A 27,775-nucleotide genomic window follows, 5' to 3' on the forward strand; every position below is an offset into this window, starting at 1 on the left:
CTGAACTATATCTGTCCCCAGGGGTTTTCGTAAGGGTTTATGAACCTGTCATACCACCATAAGTAGAAAATCAGTACCACCTGCTAGAAGAAGAGAAGATGACCATAAAAATAAATATGATTAAACTACATATTGTAATTTTAAGAAAAAATGTTTTTTAAAAACACCTAAACTCACACAGATCTCCTCTGACCCCATCAGCAGAGCCTGGTCACAAGCCTCTAAATTCCAAGGCCCATCACCTGTTTCCCTGTGTGATTTGAAATGGGGTCAAGCTCCCATTTCTCCTTGAAGAACTGAGCACCTACTTTGAATATCTCATCGGGAAGGCATTTTATTGCTGCTGGCTGGAAATATGGCATCAAATCCTTGTCAAGCATCCGGAGCTCTGCCTTAGTTAATCCAGCTGGGGAGAAAAAGGAATCACGGGGGTTTAGTTCAAGCCATCAGAACTCCGCTTGTTTTATTAATGGTGCTGCATAATGCTCAGATCTGAGTGTTCTAGGCAAGCATCATTCCTTACAAAAGGCCCTGGAAATCACACTGGGGAATCAAGTTCCTTCATCAACTCAGAAAAAAAAAATGTGGGTCACATTAGCCCTGATTGGCCTCCTACAGTGAAACGCATGCCCAGAAGGAACTTCAATTTACACACTTTCAAATTTTGTATAAACCTACTTAGGGGCCAATTAAATCACATTCTAAACTAGCGGTTTTCCAAACTTTAGTGTATACAAGAATCTCCAAAAGAGCTTGTTTTAAAAGCAGATTTGCAGACCCACCCTCTGCAACTTCAAATCATGAAATGTAGGTTCTACTGTAACGCCACTGATGTTTGCTACACATGGCCAAGGATAATGTTTTATTTTGTGTCCCCACATTTAAGTTTGGAAAGGGAGAGAAAGGTATGCTCAGGGTGAGTCTTACCTGCAATGGTCCCAAGCTCCTGCAAGACAGAACTGGTCCACTCAGTGGGATCCCCAAACACGACTTCAGCCTTCCTCTTAAACTCGGCTAAGACATGTGTGCTGCAGAGCAGGGTCCCAATTCTGGCCACTACCACCCTGGTAGTGGTTAAAGAGGGAGGGATATAATATGAGCTTGGACTCTTCAGCCAAAAACAAACACACACACACACACAAACACACACACACACACACACACACACACACACTGCACAGTAGGCTCAGCAGGGACAACAGATCCAGCTTATCCCATTAGCCCAGTGGGATTTTAGCCCAGAAAGGTGCCAAGTGTCAGGAGGTGGAATATCTGGATGGATGGATGGATGGATGGATGGATGGATGGATGGATGGATGGATGAATGGATGGATGGATGAATTAACCCATTTGCCATTTTGCACATTCATATTTTAGTTACCTGAATTCTGAGATCTTTATAAGTGGGATTTCAGTGATGTTTATAGCACACAGGGTTGCACCAAGTCCTACCAAATGAAAGCTCTTCAGGTCCTGGATACTGTATCCTGAATCATCCAGGTAACCTTGCAAAATGGATTCAGCCTAAAAAATAGTAAGAATAAAAGATAAACCATCCAGGAATGATCAAGGTCCCCAGGCCTGAAGGGATAAATAAGCTGTTGCTGTAGTCTCCTGACTGATCTCCCATCCTACTCCTCTGGAATCCCCACTCCAAACCATCCTGGCCTCTGCATTCAAGTTCATGTCCTTAAGATACTACTTCAACTGAGTATGTCCCCTAATCTATGGAAGTGTCTTCAGGCAACGAATCTCTTACATCCTTCACCAATATTAAAGGCACTTCTGTCCTGTGTGTCTGCTGCTTATTTCCTTCAGTCACTCTTACGACCTTCAGACAGTTCGGACATACAACTTCTTCTGCATCAGGATCCAAACTTTTCCAGCATCTTTTTCCACAACGTTTCTTCCCCCGCCCCTTTTCCACAACGTTTCTTCCCCCCGCCAACTTTTTTTTTCTTTTTTTGGAGATGGAGTCTTGCTCTGTCACCCAGGCTGGAGTGCAGTGGCACAGCTCGCTGCAACCTCCACCTCCCCAGGTTCAAGCAATTCTTGTGTTTTAGCCACCCAAGTAGCTAGAATTACAGGTGCACATCACCACATCTGGCTTTTTGTATTTTTTGTAGAGATGGGGTTTCACCATATTGCCCAGGCTGGTATCAAACTCCTGACCTCAAGTGATCCACCCACCTTGGCCTCCCAAAGTGCTGGGATTATAGGCATGAGCCACTGCACCCAGCCTTTCCACAACCTCCAACAAAACCTTATAATTTCCTGTCTCTTTGCCTTTGTTCAAACCAGTCCTTTCATCTGAAATGCCCTTCTGCACTTCCAAGTGCAGACATTCTTTTTTTTTTTTTTTTTTTTTTGGTTCAACTCAAATGTCACCTTCTTCATGAGGTTTCAGCCAGAATGATTTTTTCTTCCTCTATGGTCCTACAGAAATATGTTTACCCCTTAATGATTTTTTCTTCCTCTGTGGTCCTACAGAAATATGTTTGCCCCTTCAATTCCAATGTTTACTCTTCAATTCCAAGAGTAGCACACAAAATGCTTTGGTGTTAAACTATTTTAAACTAAGCCTTGATTTAAGGCGGCTGACACATAAGTCTCCATAATTCTAGCACAGTGGCTATTCATCATTCATAACTTCCTCTGGAGAACCACCTCTCTTGTATTCCTGCTTCATGTGGTTCAGTCAAAGCTAACTGCACCAAGTTCCAGGAGTGATGAATTTCAATTCATATCTTAGCCTAGCTGCAGTCACTGATTCTGGATTAGACATGTGATTTAACCAGAGTCAACCAGAACTTTGAGTGGAGCATTAGGGGAAGAGCTTTCTTCACTCTGGACTTGAACTTAGTAGGATATACACAAGGATCTGCTGGTACCTACCACATGCAGGCATAGAGCCTGTCTCTCAATGAAGCCAACACAAAGAAAAGCAAAGTTCAAAAACATGATAAGAGACAGATTCCCACCCAGAGTGTTGAAGATCCTGGATCCAGCTGTATCTGAACACTACCCCTGAACTTTCCAGTAATGGGAGTCAATAAATTCCTTTTTTTTTTTTGAGACAAGGTCTCACTCTGTCACCCAGCCTGGAGTGCAGCGGCATGATCTCTGCTCACTGCAACCTCCCTCTCCCAGGTTCAAGTGATTCTCATGCCTCAGCCTCCCCAGTAGCTGGGATTACAGGCAGGCGTGAACATGCCTGGCTGATTTTTGTATTTTTAGTAGAGAAGTAGTTTCACTGTTGGCCAGGCTGGTCTCAAACTCCTGACCTCAAGTGATCTGCCCATCTCAGCCTCCCAAAGTTCTAGGACTACAGGTATGAGCCACTGCACACTGCACCCAGCCCCTTTATTTGTTCAAGCCAGTTTGTGTTGGGTTTTCTGCCACTTGTAACTAAACATGTGCTGATTCATTTTATCTACCTATGTAGGACCTGAGGAGGCATCCAAGCCAATCCTATGAAGATCAGCTACAAAATAAAGTCTGGGCTGGGCACGGTGGCTCACACCTGTAATCCCAGCACTTTGGGAGGCCGAGGCAGGAGGATCACTTAAAGTCAGGAGTTTGAGACCAGCCTGGCTGACATGGTGAAAGCTTGTCTCTACCAAAAAATACAAACATTAGCCAGGCGTGGTGGCACGTGCCTGTGGTCCCAGCTACTTGGGAGGCTGAGGTGGGAGGATTGCTTGAGCCTGGGAGGTGGAAGTTGCAGTGATCCAAGATTGCGCCACTGCACTCCAGCCTGGGTGACAGAGTGAGACTCTGTCTCACAAAATAAAGTCTGGTTCCTTCAGTGCTCATGGGAGCAAGTAAAAGAGATTATAAGACCTCACAAGGCAAAGATGAGGAGACATCCAAGGACAGACCTCTAAGTGGAAGTGAAAATCACAGGCTATAGTCAATCTTCCCAACTCTCTTTGTCTTTTTTTGTTTTTTTTTGAGACAGAGTCTCACTATGTCACCCAGGCTGGAGTGCAGTGACATGATCTTGGCTTACTGCAACCTCCATCCCCCAGGGTTTGAGTAATTCTTATGCCTCTGACTCCCAAGTAGCTGGGATTACAGGCGCCCGCCACCACACCCAACTAATTTTTTGTGTTTTTAGTAGAGACAGGGTTTCACTATTTTGACCAGGCTGGTCTCAAACTCCTGGCCTCAAGTGATCTACCCACCTCAGCCTCCCAAAGTGCTGGGATCACAGGCATGAGCCACCATGCCCGGTCCCCATCTCCGTTTAATGTTAGTCATCACCATCACACAATATAGATCATTAAGGTGTTGAGAGAAAGTGTTGAGGAAGATTGTGAAATGTTGCAATGAAATTCCATCTTCATGGGCTGGTGCTTCCCACCCCTCAGGTGTGTTTAAATGCTACCTACTCAGAGAAAACTGCCCTCTAGACTCTTTCATCTCAAACAGCCCTTCTTCCCACTATTCCCATGAGCACCTTGTCCATTTTCCGCATCACTTATCGTGATTTTTCAAATTTTTCACTTTGATTACTCACTTTTTTGTCTATATCACCAAGTAGGCTCCCAAAAGAAAAGGACCATATCCAGGTAGTTTACCAATGAGTCCCCAGCACCTAGCATAATGCCTGCCACAGAGTAGGAGTTCAATAAGTACTTCCTGAGTAAGTAAATGAATGAATGAATGAATGAATGAAACAACATCTGAGTGAGTGACTTACAGAAGTCGTGGGCAATATATATTATTTGACATGCTTCATTTTGCTGCCTTCATGTAATAGACTGGCTTCAGGAAGATTTCTCATGTTTCTGAAATTCGGACTGGTCAGTGTCCTCATCAAGTTGTCCTCCATGATTACAAAGCTCACAGCTACTATGGGGGCGGGGGATGCAGTGACACCATGCTTAGACTTATATGTCTTTGACTTAATGGGACTGTATATCCAAAGTGGTAATAGCTAACATTTATTGTAGCTAACATTTCTTGAGTGCATACTGTGTGCTGGCACCACTTTGACCACTTTACACATACTATCTCATCTAATCCTCCTAAATAACACTATGAGGTAAGTATTAATAGTATCCCTAGTTTGCAGATGAGCAAACTGAGGCAAGGAGAGGTTAAGTAACTAGGCCAAGATCACACAGCTAGAAAATGATCATTCTGGCCAGGCACGGTAGCTCCTGCCTGTAATCCCAGCACTTTGGGAGACAAAGGCGGGCAGATCACCTGAGGTCGGGAGTTGGAGACCAGCCTGACCAACATGGAGAAACCCTGTCTCTACTAAAAATACAAAATAAGCAGGGTGTGATGATGCATGCCTGTAATCCCAGCTACTCAGGAGGCTGAGGCAGGAGAATTGCTTGAACCCGGGAGGCAGAGGTTGCAGTGAGTGGAGATTACACTCCAGCCTGGGCAACAAGAGCAAAACTCGTTCTAAAAAAAAAAAAGAAGAAGAAGAAAGAGAAAAGAAAATGATGGTTCTAGGATCAAAACCCAGGCAGTCTGATTCCAGGGCCTATACTCTTAGCCAGTGAAGGTGTTTGGCTATGGAGAAAAGATGGAGATTCAAGTTAGTTTTCAAATTTTTCTTATTAAGTCTTCACAATCAGGTTTCACTAGTTGACTCAGAGCAATTTGGGCTCCTCAACTATCAGGCACGCTCACTTTAAAATGAAAGTGCAAAAATACAATTTAAATAAAATTACTTTGAAGATGTGGTATTAAATTGTCCTTGCCACTGAAACCCGGAAAATGCAAGCTCAGCCTGCAAGGTGATAAGTTAAAATAAATTTCCTTGAGTGACGAGACCAGTGTATATGTAATGATTCCAAGACAATTAATACCAACACTTTTAGGCAATATTAACTGTTGAAAAATGAATAGCTTTAAGATTTCAATCTCTCTGTTCATCCCTCTGGCTTCTATAATAGTTTTTTCCCTTATATTGGTTTTTGAGCTGAACTATCTGTTAATGTAGTTCCTTCAGGTCTGACTATCAATCTAGAAACATGCATTTAAGGTTGATTGGGAGCTAAAGTTGAAGAACTGACTACAAATGATACATGCAAATGTTAGGTTTTCATATCCTCTTCAAACATATTGATAAGTCTCACTGCCATCCATGAGAATTAAAATCGGTGCGAAGGGAAGGAGATACCCTAGTTTCTGGATGTATTTTTCTGTTTCTCCGAGACTGCAAATAGAATGATTTTAATAGCACAATGTGATGTGGCACTTCTCAAACTAGCCAAAACCAGTTTTAGAGTCAAAGAACCATGGGATTATAGAATATCAGACTGGAAGGAACCTCAGATTGTTGGGGCTAACCCTCTCATCTTGCAAAGGAGGAGACTAACCCAGAGAAAGGGGCTGTAATGATGATGATAATGTTGATGATGACAATGCAATGATGTCAATATCAACATAAAACAGCTAATTTTTATTGACTACTATGTACCAGACATTGTTCAAAATGTTTTCAAGTATTAACTCATGTAATCTTCATGGCCAGGATCTGCATGTTGCCCAGCTCCAGGGGTGCACCATTCACACTGTATTCTGTTTGAATGGTGCCACTCAGAGTTATGAAACATGGCCACCGTGATTACAAAAAGCTCAAAAGAGTAGGGGGACATTCATTGGTTTTGGCTGCTCAGCGTCCACACTTTTTCTTTGGAAAATTACCCTCCATTAGCTTCCTATTGCTACTCTACCAAATTACCCCAAACATAGTGGCTTTAAAAATACACGTTTATTCTCTTATAGTTCTGGAGACTGTATGTCCTAAAATGGACTAGAAGGATGGGTTCCTTCTGGGAGTTCTAAGAAGAATTCATTTTCTTGCTTTTTCTAGCTTCAAGAGGCCACCTGCATTTCCTTGGCTCATAGCCCCATCCTCCATCTCCAAAATCAGCAGCAGAGCACCTTCAGATCTCTTTCTAGGTCCCTCTGCTTCCATTATCATGTCACCTTCTCTATCTATGACCCTCCTTGCTCCTTCTTAAAAGGACCCTTGTGATTACATTGGGCCCACCCAAATAATCCAAGATAACCTCCCCATCTCAAGATCCTTAATCACGTCTTCAAAGTCCCTTTTGCTCCATAAGTTAACATATTCACAGCTTCCAGGGGTTCAGACATGGACATCTTTGGGGGACCTTAATCAGCCTACCACATATCCTTCCCCACTGGGCTCATGTGGTCATGAGATGGTGATAAGATGGACTCCGCTCCCTGATGCAGGCCTCGCCAACCAACATATTCAACCCTTGACCAGAGTGGTTGCTCAGGGGCGGGCAACTACATGAGTGGAGTCAATGCTGAGGCTTTTCCAAAAACTAATAAAGAAGAGGCACATTTTTATGGGCTTGTTAATTAGGTTGTATATAAGCCTAGTGCTGAAAATGACCACTGAGAGAGCTGCCTAAGAATGAAGATAACATGGAAGGGCTAACACTTCCCTTTCCAGCAGTACAGTGGATTAGACACCCTAAACTTCTCTCCCAATCAAAACAATTAAAATTCTGGGAAGAACTTCTTCTTTAGCCCATGAAGGATTAATTAACATAGGAATTGTCCACCCACCATAAACAACTAGAAAATTTAACAAAATATATAAGACAACTGCATCCGGATATGGAACAACAGAATCATAATCCCAGAAGAAGAAAAACAAACAAGATGAGCCTTAAAATTACCCTCACTTACTGCCAAAAAGCAGTTTCCAAGACATGGATCAGGAAGAAGAACCAAAACAAGCCCAATGGCCCAGCTGAGTTGAGGATACAGAGATCCAAGTTCAGAGAGGCCACGGCACTTATCACTTGGGCAAAGTATTGGAGAGGAGGAAACTGCAGAGGGTTCCAGAAAGCTGCAGAGATGTCTAGTACTGACTGCTATTTTGCACATGCAAAGAGTGAAACTCCACATAGGCAGGAAAAGAGTCATCAATAATCAGAAAGGATTAGGCTGAGCAACTTCCAGAGCTCATATGGAGCTGGAAATAGTTCACATTCTCACCAGCCAAAGTAGAGAGATCTTGAAATACATGGAGCATTAGGTAGCATCCTGAAAGGAGTCATGTCACAGTAATGATGATAAATTAACAACAGAATAAAGGTCACTCTGGTTTTACCCTAACAAAACTCAAAAGGAAGCATCCAAAGGATCAAGCTGATTTGAAAGTAACTTAAGTGTATGACAGAACAAAGCCCAATACTCTTCAAAGAAATACAACTAAATCAAATACTCAACAATGTAAAATCCACAATGCTCATCACCCAATCAAAATTGCTAGGCTTGCAAACAAAAAAAGAAAATATGACTCATAACTAAGAGAAAAATCAGTCAACAGAAACAGACTCAAAAATGACCATGAAGAGGAAATTAACAGTAAGGATATGAAGGCAGCTCTTATAAATATGGAATAGTTAAAAGACCCAGAAACATCCACCCACCTGTCCCGGGGTCCATTCTGTTTGCCAGCTTAGGGAAGCCACAGTGTCTATGGAGCTGAGGTCCAGCTGCTCCAGCTCACTCTCATTAAGAGCCAGAGCAATGCGCCCCAGGGAGACGATATGGTGTTCTCTCCAGTAAGATGGCATGTCCCAAACCTTTAGGCAAAAAAAGAAATAGATTAGACTGAACACTGGTGATGGTATTTACAATGATTTGAATGTTTGTGCCCCTCTAAAATGCATATGTTAAAACCTAATCTCCAATGTGATAGTATTGGAAGGTTGGGCCTTGGGAGATGATTAGGTCATAAGGGTGGAGCCCTCATGAGTGGGATTAGTGCCCTTGTAAAAGAGACCCCAGAGAGCTAGCTACAAGCTAGTCCCTTTCCACCATGTGAGGACACAGTGAGAAAGCACCATCTATGAAAAACAAGTCCTTACCAGATACTGGATCTGCCAGTGCTTCAATTTTTGATTTCTCACCCCCCCAGAACTGTGAGAAATAAATTTCTGTTTATAAGTTACCAGTCTATGATATTTTGTTATAACAGCCTGAATGGACAAAGGCAGTATCTAACATAGACATAAGGAGGCTAGGTGCGGTGGCTCACACTTGGAATCTCAGCATTTTTGGAGGCCAAGGCATGCAGATCACATGAGGCCAGGAGTTCAAGACCAGCCTGGCCAACATAACGAAACCCTGCCTCTACTAAAAATACAAAAAAAAATTAGCTGTGCATGGTGGTGCACACCTGTAATCCCAGCCACTTGGGTGGCTGAGGCACAAGACTCACTTGCAGAAGTTGCAGTTAGCCAAGATGGTGCCACTGTACTCCAGCCTGGGTGACAGAGTGAGACCCTGTCTCAAAGAAATAAAAATAAAACAGACATAGGGAAACCTATTGTGCAGCATGGTGACCATAGTTGATAATAATGTGTTGAATGGTTGAAAATTGTGAAGAGAGTAGATGTTAAATATTCTCACAACAAAAACTGACAACGGACAAGTATGAAAGGTGATTGACATGTTAGCTTGCTTTAACCATTCCCCAATGTATACATACATCAAAACATCATATTGTATATATGTATACACCATAAATATATATAATTTGTATTTGTCAACTATCCCTTAATAAAAAATAAATAAAAATTAAAAAGACATAGGGTAAATCTTAATATAAAGCTCTCTTTTAAATCAATAATAAAAAGATGACTATATTTGTTTTAAAAAAAGATAGACAAAAGACATCAACAAGGAATTCACAAAAGAAAAATTAAATGTATGGGGAAAAGTTTATTCTCAGTCATAATTAAAGAAATATACATTAAAAACAATCAGACCATGTTGATTCATCACATGTCAAGAAGTATAAAGACTTATCACCATTTACGATACTGGAAAGATACAAGGTAAGGGATACCCTCATTTGTTGTAGTTGAGAATATAAGTTGGTACATACTCTTGAGAGGGCAATTTGGCTATCTGTATCAAAAGCTTTTAAGTATTTATATTCTTTCACCCAGAAATTCCACCTCTGGGAATTTAGCCTGAGTAAATGAGACAAGTACCCAACAGTATATGTATAAAGGCATACATTGAGGCACTTTTTTAATGCAACCTGAAAGTCTAACAATTAGCTAAATAAATAAGAACTAACCATAAATAAAATGAAGTTGCCCCTGTGGATACCGCCACCAAGGATTGGTTCCAGGACTTCTTAAAGATACCAAAATCCATGGCTATTCAAGTCCCTTATATAAAATAGTGTAGTATTTGCATATAATCTATGCACATCCTCATGTATACTTTAAATCATCTCTAGATTACTTATAATACCTGATGCAATATAAGTGCTATGTAAATATGTACAAAATGTTATGTCAAAAATGCTACTGTATTTTTATGTGTATTGCTTTTTATCGTTATATTGTTATTTGGAGCATTTTTTCTAAATACATTCTACCTGAGGTTGGTTGAATCTGCAGATGTGGAACCCATTGATATGGAAGGCTAATTGTATTACAAAGCTATTTAAAATACTGATATAGGCTAGATGCTGTGGCTTACGCCTGTAATCCCAACACTTTGGGAGGCCAGGCAGACAGATCACTTGAGGTCAGGAGTTCGAGACCAGCCTGGCCAACATTGTGAAACCCCATCTCTACTAAAAATACAAAAATTAGCCGGGCATGGTGGCGGATGCCTGTAATCTCAGCTACTTGGGAGGATGAGGCAGGAGAATTGCTTGAACCTGGGAGGCAGAAGTTGCAGTAAGCCAAGACCACACTATTGTACTCCAGCCTGGGCAACAAGAACAAAACTCCATCTCAAAAAATAAATAAATAAATAAAATACTGACATAGATGCACATTTTGGATATGAAAAAATATGCAGTCTGTACTGTTGGGTGTAGAAAGCAAGTTATTGAATAGTAGGTAAGTATAATATCATTTTTGTAAAACATGAGATATATGTATGAAATATATAAAATAATATTTTTTATATACATAGTTTTGGAGTGTGGTAAGCTTCAAGTGAATATACCAAAATATCAACAGTGCTTATCTGCTGAACAGTGCTTATCAAAATATCAACAGTGAGTAAAAGATTATCACTGATTTTCTTCTTTATTATTTTCTGACTTTTCTACAATAAACTTGAAGTACTCATATAATACATAAATACAGTTATATTTATAATTTTAAGACATTGAATTGTTTAACCCTTGAGGGTAACTAGATATTCCACAACCATGTAAAGAGCTAAAACAGGGCTGGGTGCAGTGGCTCATGCCTGTAATCCCAGCACTGTGGGAGGCCAAGGTGAGCAGATCTATTGAGGCTAGGAGTTTGAGACAAGCCTGGCCAAACAAACCCCGTCTCTACTAAAATACAATTATTAGCCAGGCGTGGTGGCTTGTGCCTGTAGTCCCAGCTACTCAGGTGGCTGAGACACAAGAATCACTTGAACCCAGGAGGCAGAGTTTGCAGTGAACCACAGATCGCGCTGCTGCACTCCAGCCTGTACGACAGAGCAAGACTCTGTCTTAAAAGAAAAAGAAAAAAAAAGAAAGAAAAGCTAAAACAGGCCACAAAGGGACCTTTTCCTTTTATTTATTTATTTGAGACAGAGTCTCACTCTATCACCAGGCTGGAGTGTAGTGACGCAATCTCGGCTCACGGCAACCTCCGCCTCCCGGGTTCAAGCAATTCTCCTGCCTCAGCCTCCCGAGTAGCTGGAACTACAGGTGCATGCCACCACACCCGGCTAATTTTTGCATTTTGAGTAGAGATGGGGTTTCACCATGTTGGCCAGGCTGGTCTCGATCTCTTGACCTCGTGATCCGCCTCCCAAAGTGCTGGGATTATAGGCATGAGCCACTGCACCCAGCCTATTTTTATTTATTTTTGAGACAAGGTATCAGCTCTGATGCCTAGGCTAGAGTGCACTGGCGCAATCTTGGCTTACTGTAACCTCCACCTCCCGGGTTCAAGCCATTCTCCTGCCTCAGCCTCCTGAGTAGCTGGAACTACAGGCATATGACACCACGCCTGGCTAATTTTTGCATTTTGAGTAGAGACAGGGTTTCACCATGTTGGCCAGCCTGGTCTCGAACTCCTGACCTCCCGTGATCCGCCCGCCTCGGCCTCCCAAAGTGTTGGGATTACAGGCATAAGCCACTGCACCCAGCCAACAAAGGGACCTTTTTAAAGATGGAAAGCTACTTCCAGTCCTCTTTTTACTCCTTTCTGTTATATTTTCAGACAAATTTGCAAATGATTCTGAGAAAACCTGCTGTGAGCAGCAGCTGGGTCTCTCCAGGTGAAGGAATAAAGCCTAATTCCTGCAAACCGCCTTGGTCAGAGGCACTGGGACATCCACAGAACTTGATTCACTGAGCATCTGCTAGATGCCAAGATACATCTCATCCCATTCTCTGCCACAGCCCTAAGAGGGAGGAACTGGAAATTTCCTCCTTTCTCAGATAAGGAGATCACAATATCACTGAGCTGATGCAGTAAAATTTCAAGATGATGTATGGGAAAACTGCTCGAGGAGGGCTCTATGTGCAGAAATGCTGAACTGGTTTTGGTGTTTTTCTTTTTTCCTCTGTTTAATGTTTCCTCCCTGAGGTGGGCTTCACCTGTATTGCTTTCTCCTTCAGGGTCATCAGCTGAGGCCGGCTGAAACCCTGGACAGCTCCCAGCAGTTCCACAGTCCTGATGAATGTGTCTTCCTCCATGCACCGCAGGTCCTCCAGGGCCCAGCAGGCGTTGGCTTCGGCCAACTTGAAGATGTCATCAGAAGAGGGGGCCACGACTCCATGGCAACCTGAAGAAAGGAGAGATGCAGGGAAGGAGAAGAGGAAAGAGAATTTCAGGAAATGTTAGTGTATTGAAATGAGTAACATTCTTCGCCAGTCAGATTTATGCATGGAAGGGACTACAGAGTAAAAGCAGAGAGCAGGAGCCCAGGGACCAGTTTGAATCCCACTTCTGCCATTTCTTGCTAATTACGGGGTAACAAAGTCATGGAAATGCCAGCTTTTTGCACATCCACATGCACAAACTAGGAGCGGTGCAACATTACAATTAAACTACAAATTCCTTGAGGGCAGTAAGAGCTGGTGGCGAACAGTCCTGACTTTCGATTCAAATCCAAGGCTATTTAACCTCTCTGTATTTCAGTTTTCTTGTCTATAAAATGGAAATAAAATCACCTCATAGGATGGTTGTGAAAACTAAATGTGTTATATGTAAAGCACTTAGAACAGTGCCACGCATACAGTAAGCACTCGATACACAATTTCTGTTGCCTATCTTACCCCCTATGCCTTTGAGTTTGCAACCCAGCATAAAGATTCCAAAATTATGCAGCAGCCTTCCTATAAAAATGGGAAGATGGGCTGTGTGGTGGCGCATGTCTTTAATCCCAGCACTTTGGGAGGCCAAGGCAGAAGGATCACTTGAGCCCAGGAATTCAAGACCAGCCTGGGCGGCATGGTAAGACCTCATCTCCAAAAAAAAAAAAACTACAAAATATTAGCTAGGCATGGTGGCACATGCCTGTAGTCCCAGCTACCCAGCAGGCTGAGGTGGGAGGATCACCTGAGCCTGGGAGGTCAAGATTGCAGTGAGCCGTGATCACACTTACTCTCCAGCCTGGGTAACGGTGAGACCCTGTGTCAAAATAAAATAAAAAATAAAAACCAGGAAGATGAGTTGCTGTCCATGAAAATCATAGTGGGGGTTGTGGGTTTCCCATCCCAAGAGAAAAGAGAAATGAGCCCATTGCATTTCTCTTGGCAACAGGAAAAACATCCATTTCGGTCTTCGAATAACGTGAACCTTACCTACTCAAACCAGTTACCAACCAACATGCAAGTGAGATATTGTCTTTGCTGGATCTGATGTGCCCAACCTGGGAGAAAACTCTAGGATCCTTAAGAGCAACCCTGGATTTCTTATCTTAGCAGCAGACCACCACTGATGCTGACAGATGCACCAACCCCACTCAAGGCCAGGGTATTTCCCGAGCCCCATGGCCTCTCTCTTCTCATTGCACCTTCAATGGAAATTCACTGCATTCCAATCAAGAGGCAAAAGTAGACCAGATCAAAGATGCTAGTTGTGGTCCTCAAACATCTTTATCATAAGCCACTTGGAGAGGACTAAAGACCCATCCCTCCCTAGGCCAACCCCCAGCCCACCCTCTAGTGAAAACAACATCAGTGATAGCACAGAACTAGAGAGGGCAGAATGGTTGACTAGTATATCAGGAACTTGGTCTTATCACTGTGTCTGTCCAGGGCTTAGAATAGAGCCTGGTACATAGTAGGTGTTCAGCAAATATCTGTGGAGTGAGTGAACACACACACACAAATTAATATAAAACCAAGTGGTAATTCTGCTAATCCATTAATCACTAAAGCACAGCAGCAATTAATACCCAGGACCAACTAAAGAACACTCAAACTATGCACTGATACCAGAGCTTCCTTCCCCTGAGCATGGAAAGCCTTACTTTTGTGTGCCACATGCACACAGTAAGAGCTCTGCAATATGATGACATGGACTGCTAGACCTTGAGGGCAGTGGGAGCCAGTGGTGGTCACCACCAGCTTTGGGTACAAATCCAAGAACTGCCATTTACTAACTCTGTGACTTTAGACAAGTCCCTTAGTCTCCTAAGCCCCAGTTTCCTTCATTTAAAAAACAAGAGAACACCCAAGCCTGGAAATCTGCAGCCCTAAATGGGAATAGGCATTCCTGTTTTCACGCCCAAATGTTAGGTTTTGGCCTGCCACATCCCACTATCCTGTACCCATATAAACCCCAAACCCCAGGCTCCATGAGCATACAAGCAGATGAGCAGATGAATAGAAGAGAAGAGGAGCAGAAGAGCAGCATGGCAGAGAAAGGAGCGTCTGAAGGCCAAGAAGAGTTTGGCTGGGGACAGCTGGAGAGGAGATTGGTCACAGGACAGCCAAACTCCAGGGGAAGATCATCTTCCCACTCCATCCCCTTTCTAGCTCCCCATCCATCCCACCGAGAGCCACCTCCATTACCCAATAAAACCCCACATTCACCAAGAAAAAAAAAAAAGGGAGAACAAGATAATGCATGGAGGGATAATCACCCAAGGTAGACATAAATCCAATTGTGATACTTCTTTGCTCGATGTCACACGATGCCTCCACCCAGAGTAAAAGCCAAAGTCATTAGGGTTTCCTTTAACAGTCGCTACATGGCTGGCCTTGTCGCTCACTCCCCTCCAAACACACTGGCCCTTACCTCCCACTCATGGAAGTGATCCTGTCGTACTCTCTGCCTGGAAGACTCTAATTGAAAATATCCACATGGCCCACTCTCCCTTGGGTCTTCATTCAAATGTCACCTTCTCAATAAGACGTTCCTTCGTGATTCTCTTTTCACATGACAGTCCCCTCTCAACACTTGTGGTGCATTCCCTTGCTTTATTTTCCTTCTTGGCACTTTTCATACAATATACCATATATTTTACTTATGTGTGGAAATTTATTGTCTTGCTACCCTCCATTTGAAAGTAAGCTCTTTATTTACAAAATTGGTGCTTAACGAATATTTGTTGGGTGGATGAAAGCAAGCACTGACTGTCAACTACTATCACTGGGTCTGATTAACTTTGTCTCCTCATGCCTGGCCCCAGTCTGCACTTAGTAGGTGCATGGTAGTGATAATAAAATATCTAACACTTGGACAGGCATGGTAGCTCACATCTATAATCCCAGCACTATGGGAGACCAAGGCAGGAGGATCACTTGAGGCTCAGAGTTCAAGATCAGCCTGGGCAACACAGCAAGACCCTATCTCTACAAAAAAATAAAAAATTATCCAGATGTGGTGGTGCATGCCTGTAGTCCCAACTACTTGTGAAGCTGAGGTGGGAGGATCTCTTGAGTCCAGGAGGTCGAGGCTGTAATGAACCATGATTGCACCACTGCACTCCAGCCTGGGTGGCAGAGCGAGGCCCTGCCTCTATAAAATCAAATTTTAGGCCGGGGGCAGTGGCTCACGCCTGTAATCCCAGCATTTCGGGAGGCCAAGGCAGGTGGATCACCTGAGGCCAGCGTTCAAGACCAGCCTGGCCAACATTGTGAAACCCCATCTTTACTAACAATACAAAACTTAGCCAGGCGTGGTGGCACATGCCTATAATCCCAGCTAGTCAGGAGGCTGAGGCAGGAGAGTTGCTGTAATCTGGGAGGCGGAGGTTGCAGTGGGCCGAGATCATGCCACTATACTCCAGCCTGGGTGACACTCCAGCAAGACTCCATCTCAAAAAATAAAAAAAATCAAATTTTAAAAATATCTAATACTTATTAAAGATCTGCTACATGCCAGGCATTCTGGTAAACATGTTTCTGGGTTTAAACCCATTAATTCTCACAATAACCCAGTGAGGTAGAGACTTTCATTATCCCCATTTGATAAAGGATGAAAACTGAGGCACACAGAGGTTAAAGAGCTTACCCAAAGCCACACAGCCAGTAAGTGGCAGACTCAGGAGTGAAATCTAGCCAGCCCGGCCCTGTCACTGCTATGTTAAACCACTAATCCATGTTGGTCCTTTAAGTCAATCCTACTGAAATGTTTGTTACACATATTCACGCATTAAACCTACTAGCCTGGGTATGGAGTATGGGACACGATTCCAGGTCACTTTACAAAAGTGTAACTCTTTTTTTTTTGAGACAGAGTCTCGCTGTCACCCAGGCTGGAGTGCAGTGGTGCCATCTCAGCTCACTGCAACCTTCACCTCCTGGGTTCAAGCAATCCTCGTGTCTCAGCCTCCTGAGTAGCTGGGACTACAGGTGTGCACCACCACACCCGGCTAATTTTTGTGTTTTTAGTAGAGACAGGGTTTCGCCATGTTGGCCAGGCTGGTCTCGAACTCCTGACCTCAAGTGATCTGCCTGCCTCAACCTCACAAAGTGCTAGGATTACAGGCTTGAGCAACCGCACCTGACCCAAAAGTGTAATTCTTTTGCCTATAGATTTTGTCATTCTATTGCTTTGCAGACATTTCATCCAGTTCCCTGCATAAGGAGGCCTCTTGATGTTAGGGACCCTGCCCAAAACATTAATTACTATGCCAGCAGTGGCTCAGATACCCTGGAAACACTCACCAGGCATAGGGTCAGAGCTGGGGATCTTATCACTGCTGTTCTGAACAGATTGAAAGACAGCCCAGAGGAATTCTTTAGGGGGCAGGGTCCCGGCCATCTTGGAAGCTGCTTGCAGAAGGATCTCAGGAAACTGTGTGAAAGAAGATGAAAGAAGAGGAATAATAATTAAAACCCCTTAAATACAGATTGAAATTAGAGTTGAAACTGTCACACTACTTACTGCCTTCATTCTTTGTTATAGCAACTTCTCATATAAATCTAATCCCTAGTCCCACTAATGTGGTCTCTATAAAGAATCCTATAAAATGATACTCAACTTCAATAAAAATCCAATAAAGTCTAAAAAACATAAGTAAATCACTTTTCACCCATCAGATTGTCAAAAATAAAATAAAGTGCTAATACTTAATGCTGGGCACATTCATTTTTCCGTGGGACTGTCAAACTGTGCACTATTAGCAGAGCAATCTGGTAATATCGACAAAAAATGTAGGTTAGGCCAGGTGTGGTGGCTCATACCTGTAATCCCAGCATTTTGGGAGGTCGAGGCAGGCAAATCACTTGAGGTCAGGAGCTCAAGACTGGCCTGGCCAACATGGTGAAACCCCATCTCTACTAAAAATACAAAAATTAGCCAGGCATGGTGGCATGAGCCTGTCATCCCAGCTACTTAGGAGGCTGAGACAGAAGGATCACCCGAGCCCAGAAGGCTGAGGTTGTAGTGAGTCGAGAGCATGCCACTGCACTCCAGCCTGGGTGATGGGAGTAAAACCCTGTCTCAGAAAAAAACAAAAAAAATGTATGTGTACCTACCCCTTTTTTGGTTTGGTGCTATTTCAAAGTTTTTACTAAACTTTATATTTGATATAGTTTGGATGTGTACCCCACCCAAATCTTATTGAAATGTAATCCCCAGTGTTGGAGGTGGGGCCCAGTGAGAGGTGATTGGATCATGGGGGCAGATTTCTCATGAATGGTTAAATACAATCCCCTTGGTACTGTCCCCACAATAGTGCGTGCGTTCTCTCGAGATCTTGTTGTTTAAATGCATGTAGCACCTCCCCCATCACGCTCTTGCTCCTGTGTCGGCCAAGTAAGATGTGTCTGCTCCCCCTTCGCCTTCTGCCATGGTTGTAAGTTTCCTGAGGCCTTCCCAGAAGCTGGGCAGATGCCAGCATCATGCTTCCTGTACAGTCGGCAGAGCCATGAGCCAATCAATCCTCTTTTCTTGTCTCTTTTTTTTTTTTTTTTCAGAGTCTTGTTCTGTTGCTCAAGCTGGAATACAGTGGTGTGATCTCCACTCACTGCAACCTCCACCTCCCAGGCTCAAGTAATTCTCGTGCCTGAGCCTCCTGAGTAGCTGGGATTACATGCATGCAGCACCAAGCCAGGCTAATATTTTTTATTTTTATTGTAGACAAGGTTTCACTATCTTGGCCTGGCTGGTCTCAAACTCCTGGCCTCAAGTGATTCGCCCACCTCGGCCTCCCAAAGTGCTGGGATTACAGATGTGAGCCACTGTGCCTGGCAGTGTTTGTTTGTTTGTTTAGACAGAGTCTCGCTCTATCACCCAGGCTGGAGTGCGGGGCACGATCTCGGCTCACTGCAAGCTCCGCCCCCTGGGTTCACGCCGTTCTCCTACCTCAGCCTCCCGAGTAGCTGGGACTACATGCGCCCACCACCACGCCCGGCTAATTTTTTGTGTTTTTTAGTAGAGACGGGGTTTCACCCTCTTAGCCAGGACGGTCTCAATCTCCTGACCTCGTGATCTGCCCGCCTCAGCCTGCCAAAGTGCTGGGATTGCAGGCATGAGCCACTGCACCTGGCCCTTTTTATTTTTTATTTTTTTAATTTAACTTTTATTTTAAGTTCAGGGGTACATGGCAGGTTTGTGTCATGAAGGTTTGTTGTACAAATTATTTAATCACCCAGGTATTAAGCCTAGTACCCATTAGTTATTTTTGCTGATCTTCTCCCTCCTCCCACCCTTCACTCTCCAATAGGCCCCAGTATCTGCTGTTCCATTCTATGTGACAACGTGTTCTCATCATTTAGCTCCCACTTATAAGTAAGAACATGCGGTATTTGGTTTTCTGTTTCTGCATTAGTTTGCTAAGGATGATGGCCTCCAGCTCCATCCATGTCCCTGCAAAGAACACGATCTCATTCTTTTTTATGGCCACATAGTATTCCATGTAAACCTCCTTTCTTTATAAATTACCCAGTCTCAGGTATTTCTTTATAGCAATGCAAGAATTGCCTAACACAGGTCAGGTGCGGTGGCTCACACCTGTAATCCTAGCACTTGGGAGGCCCAAGCAGGCAGATCACCTGAGGTCAAGGGTTCAAGACCAGCCTGGCCAACACGGTGAAACCCCGTTTCTACAAAAAATACAAAAATTCACTCGGCGTGGTGGTGTATGCCTGTAATCCCTGCTACTCAGGAGGCTGAGGCAGGAGAATCACTTGAACCCAGGAGGTGGAGGTTGCAGTGAGCCGAAATCGTACCACTGCATTCTGGCCTGGGCAACAGAGCTAGACTCCATCTCAAAAAAGAGAAAGAAAAAAAGAATTGCCTAACACAACATTTGTCATGAAAAGGAGGTGAAGAAGGGTTGTCTCAACATCCTGGGTGGAGACTAGCAATGAGGGGACTTAGGGGACTTTGGGTTGCCTTGGAGAAAGTGCCATTTCTCATCTAGAACGAATACACTTTGTCAAGACTTGGGATTTTATTAGAAGGCCTGCCCATGGGCCCAGATAATCCATCAGGCTCTACAAACAGCTATGCCTCACTGGGTCCCAGCTCACCCAGAGAGCAAGCCTCTCAGCCTATGTAGCTCCCCTTTCTAGTCTCATCTTCAGAATTAGAGTCACAGTCTAGGCCAGCAGTTCTCAACCTTGGCTGTACATAAGAGTCACCTGGGACACCCAGAGCCAGCCCCTAAAGATTCTGACTCAGTTGGTCTGGGCTGGATACCATGGATTGGTCCATCTTGGAATCTCCCCAGGTGATTCTAATGTGCAGCTAAGGCTGAAGGCAACTGCTCTAAGACAGTTAACTTTTAGAAAGCAATGTGCATAGCAGGGTGAATGGTATTTTCCATTTTGTATTTTTTAAAGAAGAGTGTGTATATGCTCTTGTGTTTTTAGTAGAGACAGGGTTTCGCCATGTTGGCGAGGCTTGTTAAATAGGTATTTTTATACCTATATAAAACTTGTTATATAGGTATTCAGGATATTTCTGAAAGGATGCAGAAGAGATTGGGGACAGCAATTGCCTCTGAAGAGGGAGGCTAGGGAACTAGAAGTCTGGGGTGGGAGGGAGACTTGCTTCTCATCCTATTACCTTTGGTGCGATTGGGATTTGTTAACCAGGAGCATGTATTACTTGTTTTATTAAACATTTCCAGTATTTAAAAAAAGAGTATACAGAATAATACAACAAAACACCCATGTCCTCACAACCCAACTTAAGAAATAAAACATCACAATATAAATAATAAGTCCTTCCTTCACTCTTTGCCTTCCTCCTTCCCCAGAAGTAACTGTCACTCTGAATTTGGCATTCACTTTTACACTTCTCTTACATACAAACTTGGCTTACATTTGCTTTAAATTAATTCAGCTACTATTTATTTACTTTATATCCTACTATAGATATTCTTTTGCAATCTGGGTTTTTTTTTTTTTAACTCTACACTGTGTTTTTGAGATTTCACAGTGTTGACACAAGACTTTTTCAATTTCAGAGGTTGATTTTTTTAAGATTAGATAGATATATGGATGTTCTCACTGATATGTGGGAGCTAAACTATGAGGACCCAAAGGCATAAGAATGATACAATGGACTTTGGGGACTTGGATGGAAGAGTGGGAGGGGCCAAGGGATAAACGACTACAAATATGTTGCAGTGTATACTGCTCAGGTGATGGGTGCACCAAAATCTCACAAATCACCACTAAAGAACTTACTCATGTAACCAAACACCACCTGTACCCCAATAACTTATGGAAAAATAAAAATAATAATAAACATCTAAACATAAGAAAAACAAGGAAGGAAAAAAAATAGATGGATATATAACATTTGTGCATCAGGGTCGGGCAGGGTGGCTCACGCCTGTAATCCCAGTACCTGGGAGGCCGAGGCGGGCAGATCACTTGAGGTCAGGAGTTCAAGACCAGGCTGGCCAACATGGTGAAGCCCCATATCTACTAAAAATATAAAAATTAGCTGGGCATAGTGGCAGGGGCCTGTAATCCCAGCTACTCGGGAGGCTGAGGAAGAAGAATCACTTGAACCCAGGAAGCAGAGGTTGCAGTGAGCCGAGATTGCATCACTACACTCCAGCCTGGGCAACAGAGGGAGACTCCATCTCAAAATAAAATAAAATAATAAAATAAAAATAAACATTTGTGTATCAACTGCTTATAACTATATATTCAGACATCCAGAATATGATTTTACTGTGACTGGACTTCAGAATGTGTGCTGCGTGTGATCCTAGGTGAAGTTGTGTGTGTTCAGGCCCTGCTGAGCATGTGTGACCATGGGCACTTTGTGCCTGCAAGTGCAGGCATGAGAGTGTGTGGATGTGCTTTGTGGGGGATCTGATTGTCATTCAGCAAACATTCACTCCTTTCCTGCCCTCCACCTCCAGGGAAGGAGACTCCTTCCTGCCCCATTAAAGTTGGTCTTGGTCATGTAACTTACTTTGGCCATTGGAGTGTGGCAGAAGTGATAGCGTGCCCATTTCCAACCTAGGACTTAAGAAGAATTGTACTTATCCCTTCCCTTTTTTGGTAGTTTCACACCTTCATGGTGAGAAAAACAAGTTCTAGAGCAGGGCTGCCCCAGCGACCCACAAATCAGGCAGCAAGAAACATAAGTGAATTATTCTATGCCCTTGAGATTGTGTGGCTTTGTTATACAGCACAAATGACTAATTCATGCTTATTTTGCAGGCCCCTTGGCCTAGACTGTCTAACTTCTGGAGCCTTACTCCTAGAAAAGCGTCATGCCCAAATGTAATGATCAATAAAGACTTGTTATTGGATTAAATGTGCTTGCACATGTGATTGCATACACTGGACATACATGTGCATGTGCATAGGGCACCAGCCAGTGTGAGAGCCAGAACAGGCGTGCGTGTGAGATGCACACTAATAGCAGAGTGGTAGCTAAGTAATATCTGTCTGCACACATCTGCCTGGGGGGCCACACAAAAGGGCCTGAGTTCATTTAGCTGTGGCCTCACTCCCTTTTCCAGAACCTTGCACATCCTGGAATGGAGCTGGAAACATCTTAGCCCTTGGAGGCAGAGAGGAAGCTTCCAGAACCATAGACAGCAGTAAACCCAACGCTGTATAACTGACCACACTTTCTCTCCCCTTCAAACTCCTTCAGCCTTCTTAAGATGGAGCGCAACATTACCTTTGTGGCTATAGAGCTTAATTCATCTCCTGAGAAAAGTACTAGAAAGGGTCCCAAGTCCTTCGTGGTCTCGGCTGTCCAGTGCTGAGGGAGTCTAAAAAGAGATAATAACCAGTAAAGTGAAAAAACATGCTGTGGTGGACATCTGTTGCCTTTTCCCCCAGCACCCTTTTCTTTCAGGAACAGATTGTCTTATACTCATGTCAATCACATGGTCCCACTTCCTTGACCAAGAAAATTGGCATGTGATGCAGGCTGACCAATCAGAGTCATCCCTGGGAGTGGGGAGTTTTGATGGAACTATCAGAGAAGCTCTCCTTTCTCTGGTATCTCTGGCAGTAGGGGAGGATATTGGAGGACATTCATATTACCAAGTGGAAAAAGTAAAGACCACACCAAGGAACACAGAGCTGAGGGATGGGAGGAACATATTCCTGATGATATCATTTGAGACACGGGATTCAGCCATGCCTGAAGACCACCAGTGGAGTTTCCCGTTACATTCCATTCCTGAATTCAATACATTCCCGTTCTCTTTAGTTTGAATTAAATTATTGAATTTCTGCCACTTACATCACAGTGTTTCCTTCTTCTCCCTCCTCAACAGAAGAGTAATTATATATTTCCTCCTTTTAATTTACCATAACAGTCTTCTCTTAGAATAAGAAAAAAACTTTCTCTTGAACTTGGCAGGATAAAATAAAGGCACTGACCCAGAATCCACTGTTATTCTTGTATAGATCATAAATGCCTACAGTGAAGAGCATTACACTATCTTTGGTGACATCTCTAAAGGAGGTCTGCCAGTTAGCAGTGACAGCTGGTGGGAATGCAAAATCATACAGCCACTTTGGAAGACATTTTGGTGGTTTCTTACAAAAGCAAACATGTTTTTGCCATATAACCCAGCAAACGCACTCTTTGGTATTTACACAAAGGAGTTGAAAACTTACGTCTACATGAAAACCTGTATATGGATGTTGATAGCAGCTTTATCCATAATTGCCACAACTTGGAAGCAACCAAATGTCCTTCTGTAGGTGAATGGCTAAATAAACTGTGGTTCATTAAGATAATGAAATATGATTCAGCACTAAAAAGAAATGAGCTATCAAGCCAAAAAAAGACCTGGAGAAAACTTAAGTGCATATTACTAAGTGAAAGAAGTCTATCTGAAAAGGCTATCTATTGTATGATTCCAAATATATGATATTCTAGAAAAGGCAAAAGTATCAGTGGTTGCCAGGAATTAGGAGTGAGAGAGGAATGAACAGGCAAAGCCCGGAAGGATTTTTAGGGCAGTGAAAATACTCCGTATGATACTATAATGGTGAATACATGTTATTGTATACTTGTCTGAACCCATAGAATGTAAAGCACCAAGAGTGAATCCTAATGTAAAATATGGACTTTGGATGATAATGAGAATCCAATGACGATAATGTCAACATAGGTTCATCAGTTCTAACAAATGTACAACTTTGGTGGGGGATATTGATCATGGGGAGCTTATGCGTGTACGGGGTCAGAGAGATATGGGAAATCTCTATCTTCTCCATTTTTCTGAGAACCTAAAACTAGTCTTAAAAATAGTCTCTAGGGTCAGGCATGGTGGCCCATACCTATAATCCCAACACTGTGGGAGGCTTAGGTGGGTGAATCCCTTGAGCCCAGGAGTTCAAGACCCACCTAGGCAACATGGTGAAATTCCATCCCTTAAAAAAAAATACAAAAATTAGCTGGGTACAGTGATGTGCACCTGTGGTCCCAGCTACTTGGGAGGCTCGGGTGGGAGGATCACCTGAGCCCAGGGAGGTTGAGGCTGCAGTGAGCCATTACTGTGCCACAGCACTCCAGCCTGGGTGACAGAGCGAGACCCCATTTCAAAAAAAAAAAAAATAGTCTTTAAACTAATAATAATACCACTACCTTGCATCTGTAAAGGGCCACCTTTTCCAAATTTCCCCTTCATATGCCAAGCTGTGTAAGTAACAACTCTTTGAGATTTTTAGGGCAGCTACTATTGATTCCACTTTACAGCAAATCTGAAGCCAAGGCCAGGCGCGGTGGCTCACGCCTGTAATCCAGAACTTTGGGCGGCCAAGGTGGGTGGATTACGAGGTCAGGAGATCAAGACCATCCTGGCCAACATGGTGAAACCCAGTCTCTACTAAAAATGCAAAAAATAGCTGGGCGTGGTGGCACATGCCTGTAATCCCAGCTACTCGGGAGGCTGAGGCAGGAGAATCGCTTGAACCAGGGAGTCAGAAGTTGCAGTGAGCCAAGGTCGTGTCACTGTACTCCAGCCTGGCCACAGAGCGAGACTCCGTCTAAGAAAAAAAAAAAAAATCTGAAGCCAAAAGAAGAAAGGTCACATTTCCAAAATAAGCATAAGAATTTTATCTCATCCTAAGCCAGAGACTCTGTTTGCAGGGCAGGAGAGCCAAGGTTGAGTGTCCCTCCACAGAGCATACCACACCACCAAAAGCCAAACCCAGCCGCTCCTCACCCATACTGTCCCAGGAGCTTGAGCCTCACTGCAGCCTTTTGCTCAGGGTTGAGGTCTGGGCAGTCTCTGAGGCCGTGTAGAGCAGTCGCCCAAGCCCTGGGGGAGATCCCCCTGTCGATGATGGCTGCCGGCAAGTGACACAGCAGGTTCCCCATGATGTCCACAGTGTACTCATCAGCAATGGAGTCGTCCTGAACCCAAAAAGTGGAGCCAATGGGCAGTTCCAACAGAGCATAAGATCGTGAGCCATTAGAAACACATCCTGTGGGGTGGGCACTGTGGCTTATGCCTATAATCCCAGCACTCTGGAAGGCCGAGGCAGGCAGATCATTTGAGGCCAGGAGTTCGAAATCAGCCTGGCCAACATGGTGAAACCCCATCTACACTAAAAATACAAAAATTAGCCAGGCATTGTGGCACATGCCTGTAGTCCCAGCTACTCGAGAGGCTGAGGCACAAGAATTGCTTGAACCCGGGAGGCGGAGGTCGCAGTGAGCCTAGATGATCATGCCATTGCACTCCAGCCTGGGTGACAGAGGAAAACTCTGTCTCAAAAAAAAAAAAAAAAAAAAAGTTCCGATCCCAAACTTCTTAAAGATTCCAGGATCTTAACTGCCTACCCTGCCATGGATTCCTAGAGATGGAACAGGACCTGATCTTCCCCAGGGATGCAGGCCTCAGAAATCTGGAAAACCCTGGCTTGGCACACCAGGAGCACTCAGTAATTGAGCGCTACTGTCACTGTTATTGCTCTGAGAATATTCCAGAGTTCAACCACCATTATACTATTGGCACCACAACAATGAAAACAGCACTTCAAAGTTTATATGCCACTTGAAAGCCTTCAAAGCTCTTTTGCACTTTCACAAAATGACAAAAATAGTTCACATTTATTGTGTGTTTCCTATGTGCGGGCACTGTCCTGAGTATCTATGGGTCTCAATCTAGTCATCTTCAAAGTAACTGTAAGAAGTAAGTACTACTATTATCCATTTTTTAAAGAAAAAGAAACTGCCAGCTAGTGGCAAGGCTAGGATTCACACCCAGACAATCTGGCCTTTGAGCCTTTACATTAAATAATACATTGCCCATGTCATGTTTTCAATACTCTATGAGGAGACTAGGTATGGTGGCTCATGTCTGTAATCCCAACACTTTGGGAGGCCGAGGTGGATGGATCACCTGATGTCAGGAGTTTGAGACCATCCTGGCCAACATGGTGAAACCCTGTCTCTACTAAAAATACAAAAAATAGCCGGGTGTAGTGGTACGCACCTGTAGTCCCAGCTACTTGGGAGGCTGAGGCAGGAGAATCACTTGAACCTGGGAGGCAGAGGTTGCAGTGAGCTGAGATCGTGCTACTGCACTCCAGCCTGGGTGACAGAGTGAGACTCTGTCCCAAAAAAAAAAAAAATACTCTAAGGGGGATGTGCTACTCCCCCCACCTTACAGATGAGAAGACTGAGGCTCAGGGAGGAAAGGTGATTCACCCAAAGCCACATAACCAATCAGTGGCACCCAGTCTCTGGGTACTGTGCTCTTTCCATTCCTCCAGAGTAGCCTCCCCTCCTTTGGGCCGTGGGGCAGAAGTCTCCAGAACCAATGGAAAAGATTGTTCCAACCAGCAACTTTAGAGTAAGCTTCAAGACCCACCAGTCAGACTTCTGGCCATCACAGCAGGCTCAAGATCCTAGCCAGATCCCTCACAGGGCTCCCCAAGATGGCCACAGATACCCAGAGGGAGGGGACACTCAGGAAGAGTTTTCTTACCAGGCACTGCTGCACTTTCCTGAGGACTGAAGTCTTTTTGTGGGAATCTAAAACCAAGGAGTCCAACCAGCTCTTCCCCAGGCTGATCAGAAAGGGCACACACTGGGAGGCTGGGACAGAAGCCAGGTAGTGGGCCCTGGAGAGAGATGGGGAGAACAAGAGGAGGAACACATGGCTGCTCCTGTTGGCCCCTAAAATCAGGGTCCGCATGCCCAAGAGCTCATCCCAAAGACATTCTTTAAACGTTTGTTCTTCCCAGTGATGCTTTGGCTCCCTGCAGCAGGTAGCAAGCTTCCCACCCATCATGCTCCTCTTCTATGGGTGGGAACAAACTTCCCATCATGCTCCTCTTCTACGAATGGGCAACAAACTTCCCATCATGCTCTCTTCTATGGGTGGGAACAAACTTCCCATCATGACCCTCTTCTGTGGGTGGGAACAAACTTCCCATCATGCTCCTCTTCTATGCCCCAGAGCATTGATCAGAGAATGGATTCTCATAAATAGACATGTTGATTGATGGACTGGTTGAGGGGAGATGAAAAAGAAAGAAAAAGTAGATGAAAAAAGAGACAAAGAGGAGAGAGAATAACTAGAAAGTGAGAAAGAAAGATAAGAAAAAGAGTGGAAAGAGAAATTCTGTCATCTCCAGTCCAGAAATCTGCCTTCAGCTCTTGATCCTTCAGCTCTTGACAATGTATTCTCAACAGGGTCAAAGTCACCCTCAAGAAGGAGAAACTGGTTTGGATGGAGATAAAAAAGACTGTTATGACAACGATCTGTAACCCACTGAAGCTCATTCCTACTCAAAATATTTTTCCTCAGTGTATAATTTCTTTCATTCAGGAGAAATTAAAATTTTCTCCTTTGGAAGGCATTAACAAAAGTTGAGAAAGTCTGCATGAAACCCATCCGGCCTACTCAACCCCACCACTTCACTGTT

At 43.8% G+C, this 27,775-nt stretch overlaps 1 protein-coding gene across 1 annotated transcript in view; it reads right to left on the reverse strand.

Moving 5' to 3' along the window:
* Positions 1-27,775, reverse strand: part of OTOA (otoancorin) — a 97,310-nt gene that overhangs the window by 7,708 nt on the left and 61,827 nt on the right. Inside the window, exons 19-27 of the mRNA XM_055365469.2 lie at positions 26,833-26,968; positions 25,063-25,253; positions 22,554-22,647; positions 17,117-17,246; positions 12,593-12,780; positions 8,445-8,600; positions 1,382-1,524; positions 928-1,064; positions 309-406 (exon numbers count right to left, since the gene is read on the reverse strand). Of these exons, the coding sequence (XP_055221444.1) occupies positions 309-406; positions 928-1,064; positions 1,382-1,524; positions 8,445-8,600; positions 12,593-12,780; positions 17,117-17,246; positions 22,554-22,647; positions 25,063-25,253; positions 26,833-26,968 (1,273 nt within the window). The remainder of the gene's footprint in view (positions 1-308; positions 407-927; positions 1,065-1,381; positions 1,525-8,444; positions 8,601-12,592; positions 12,781-17,116; positions 17,247-22,553; positions 22,648-25,062; positions 25,254-26,832; positions 26,969-27,775) is intronic.

This window comes from Gorilla gorilla, chromosome 18 (assembly GCF_029281585.2).
Source record: "Gorilla gorilla gorilla isolate KB3781 chromosome 18, NHGRI_mGorGor1-v2.1_pri, whole genome shotgun sequence".
Taxonomy (NCBI): Eukaryota; Metazoa; Chordata; class Mammalia; order Primates; family Hominidae; genus Gorilla; species Gorilla gorilla.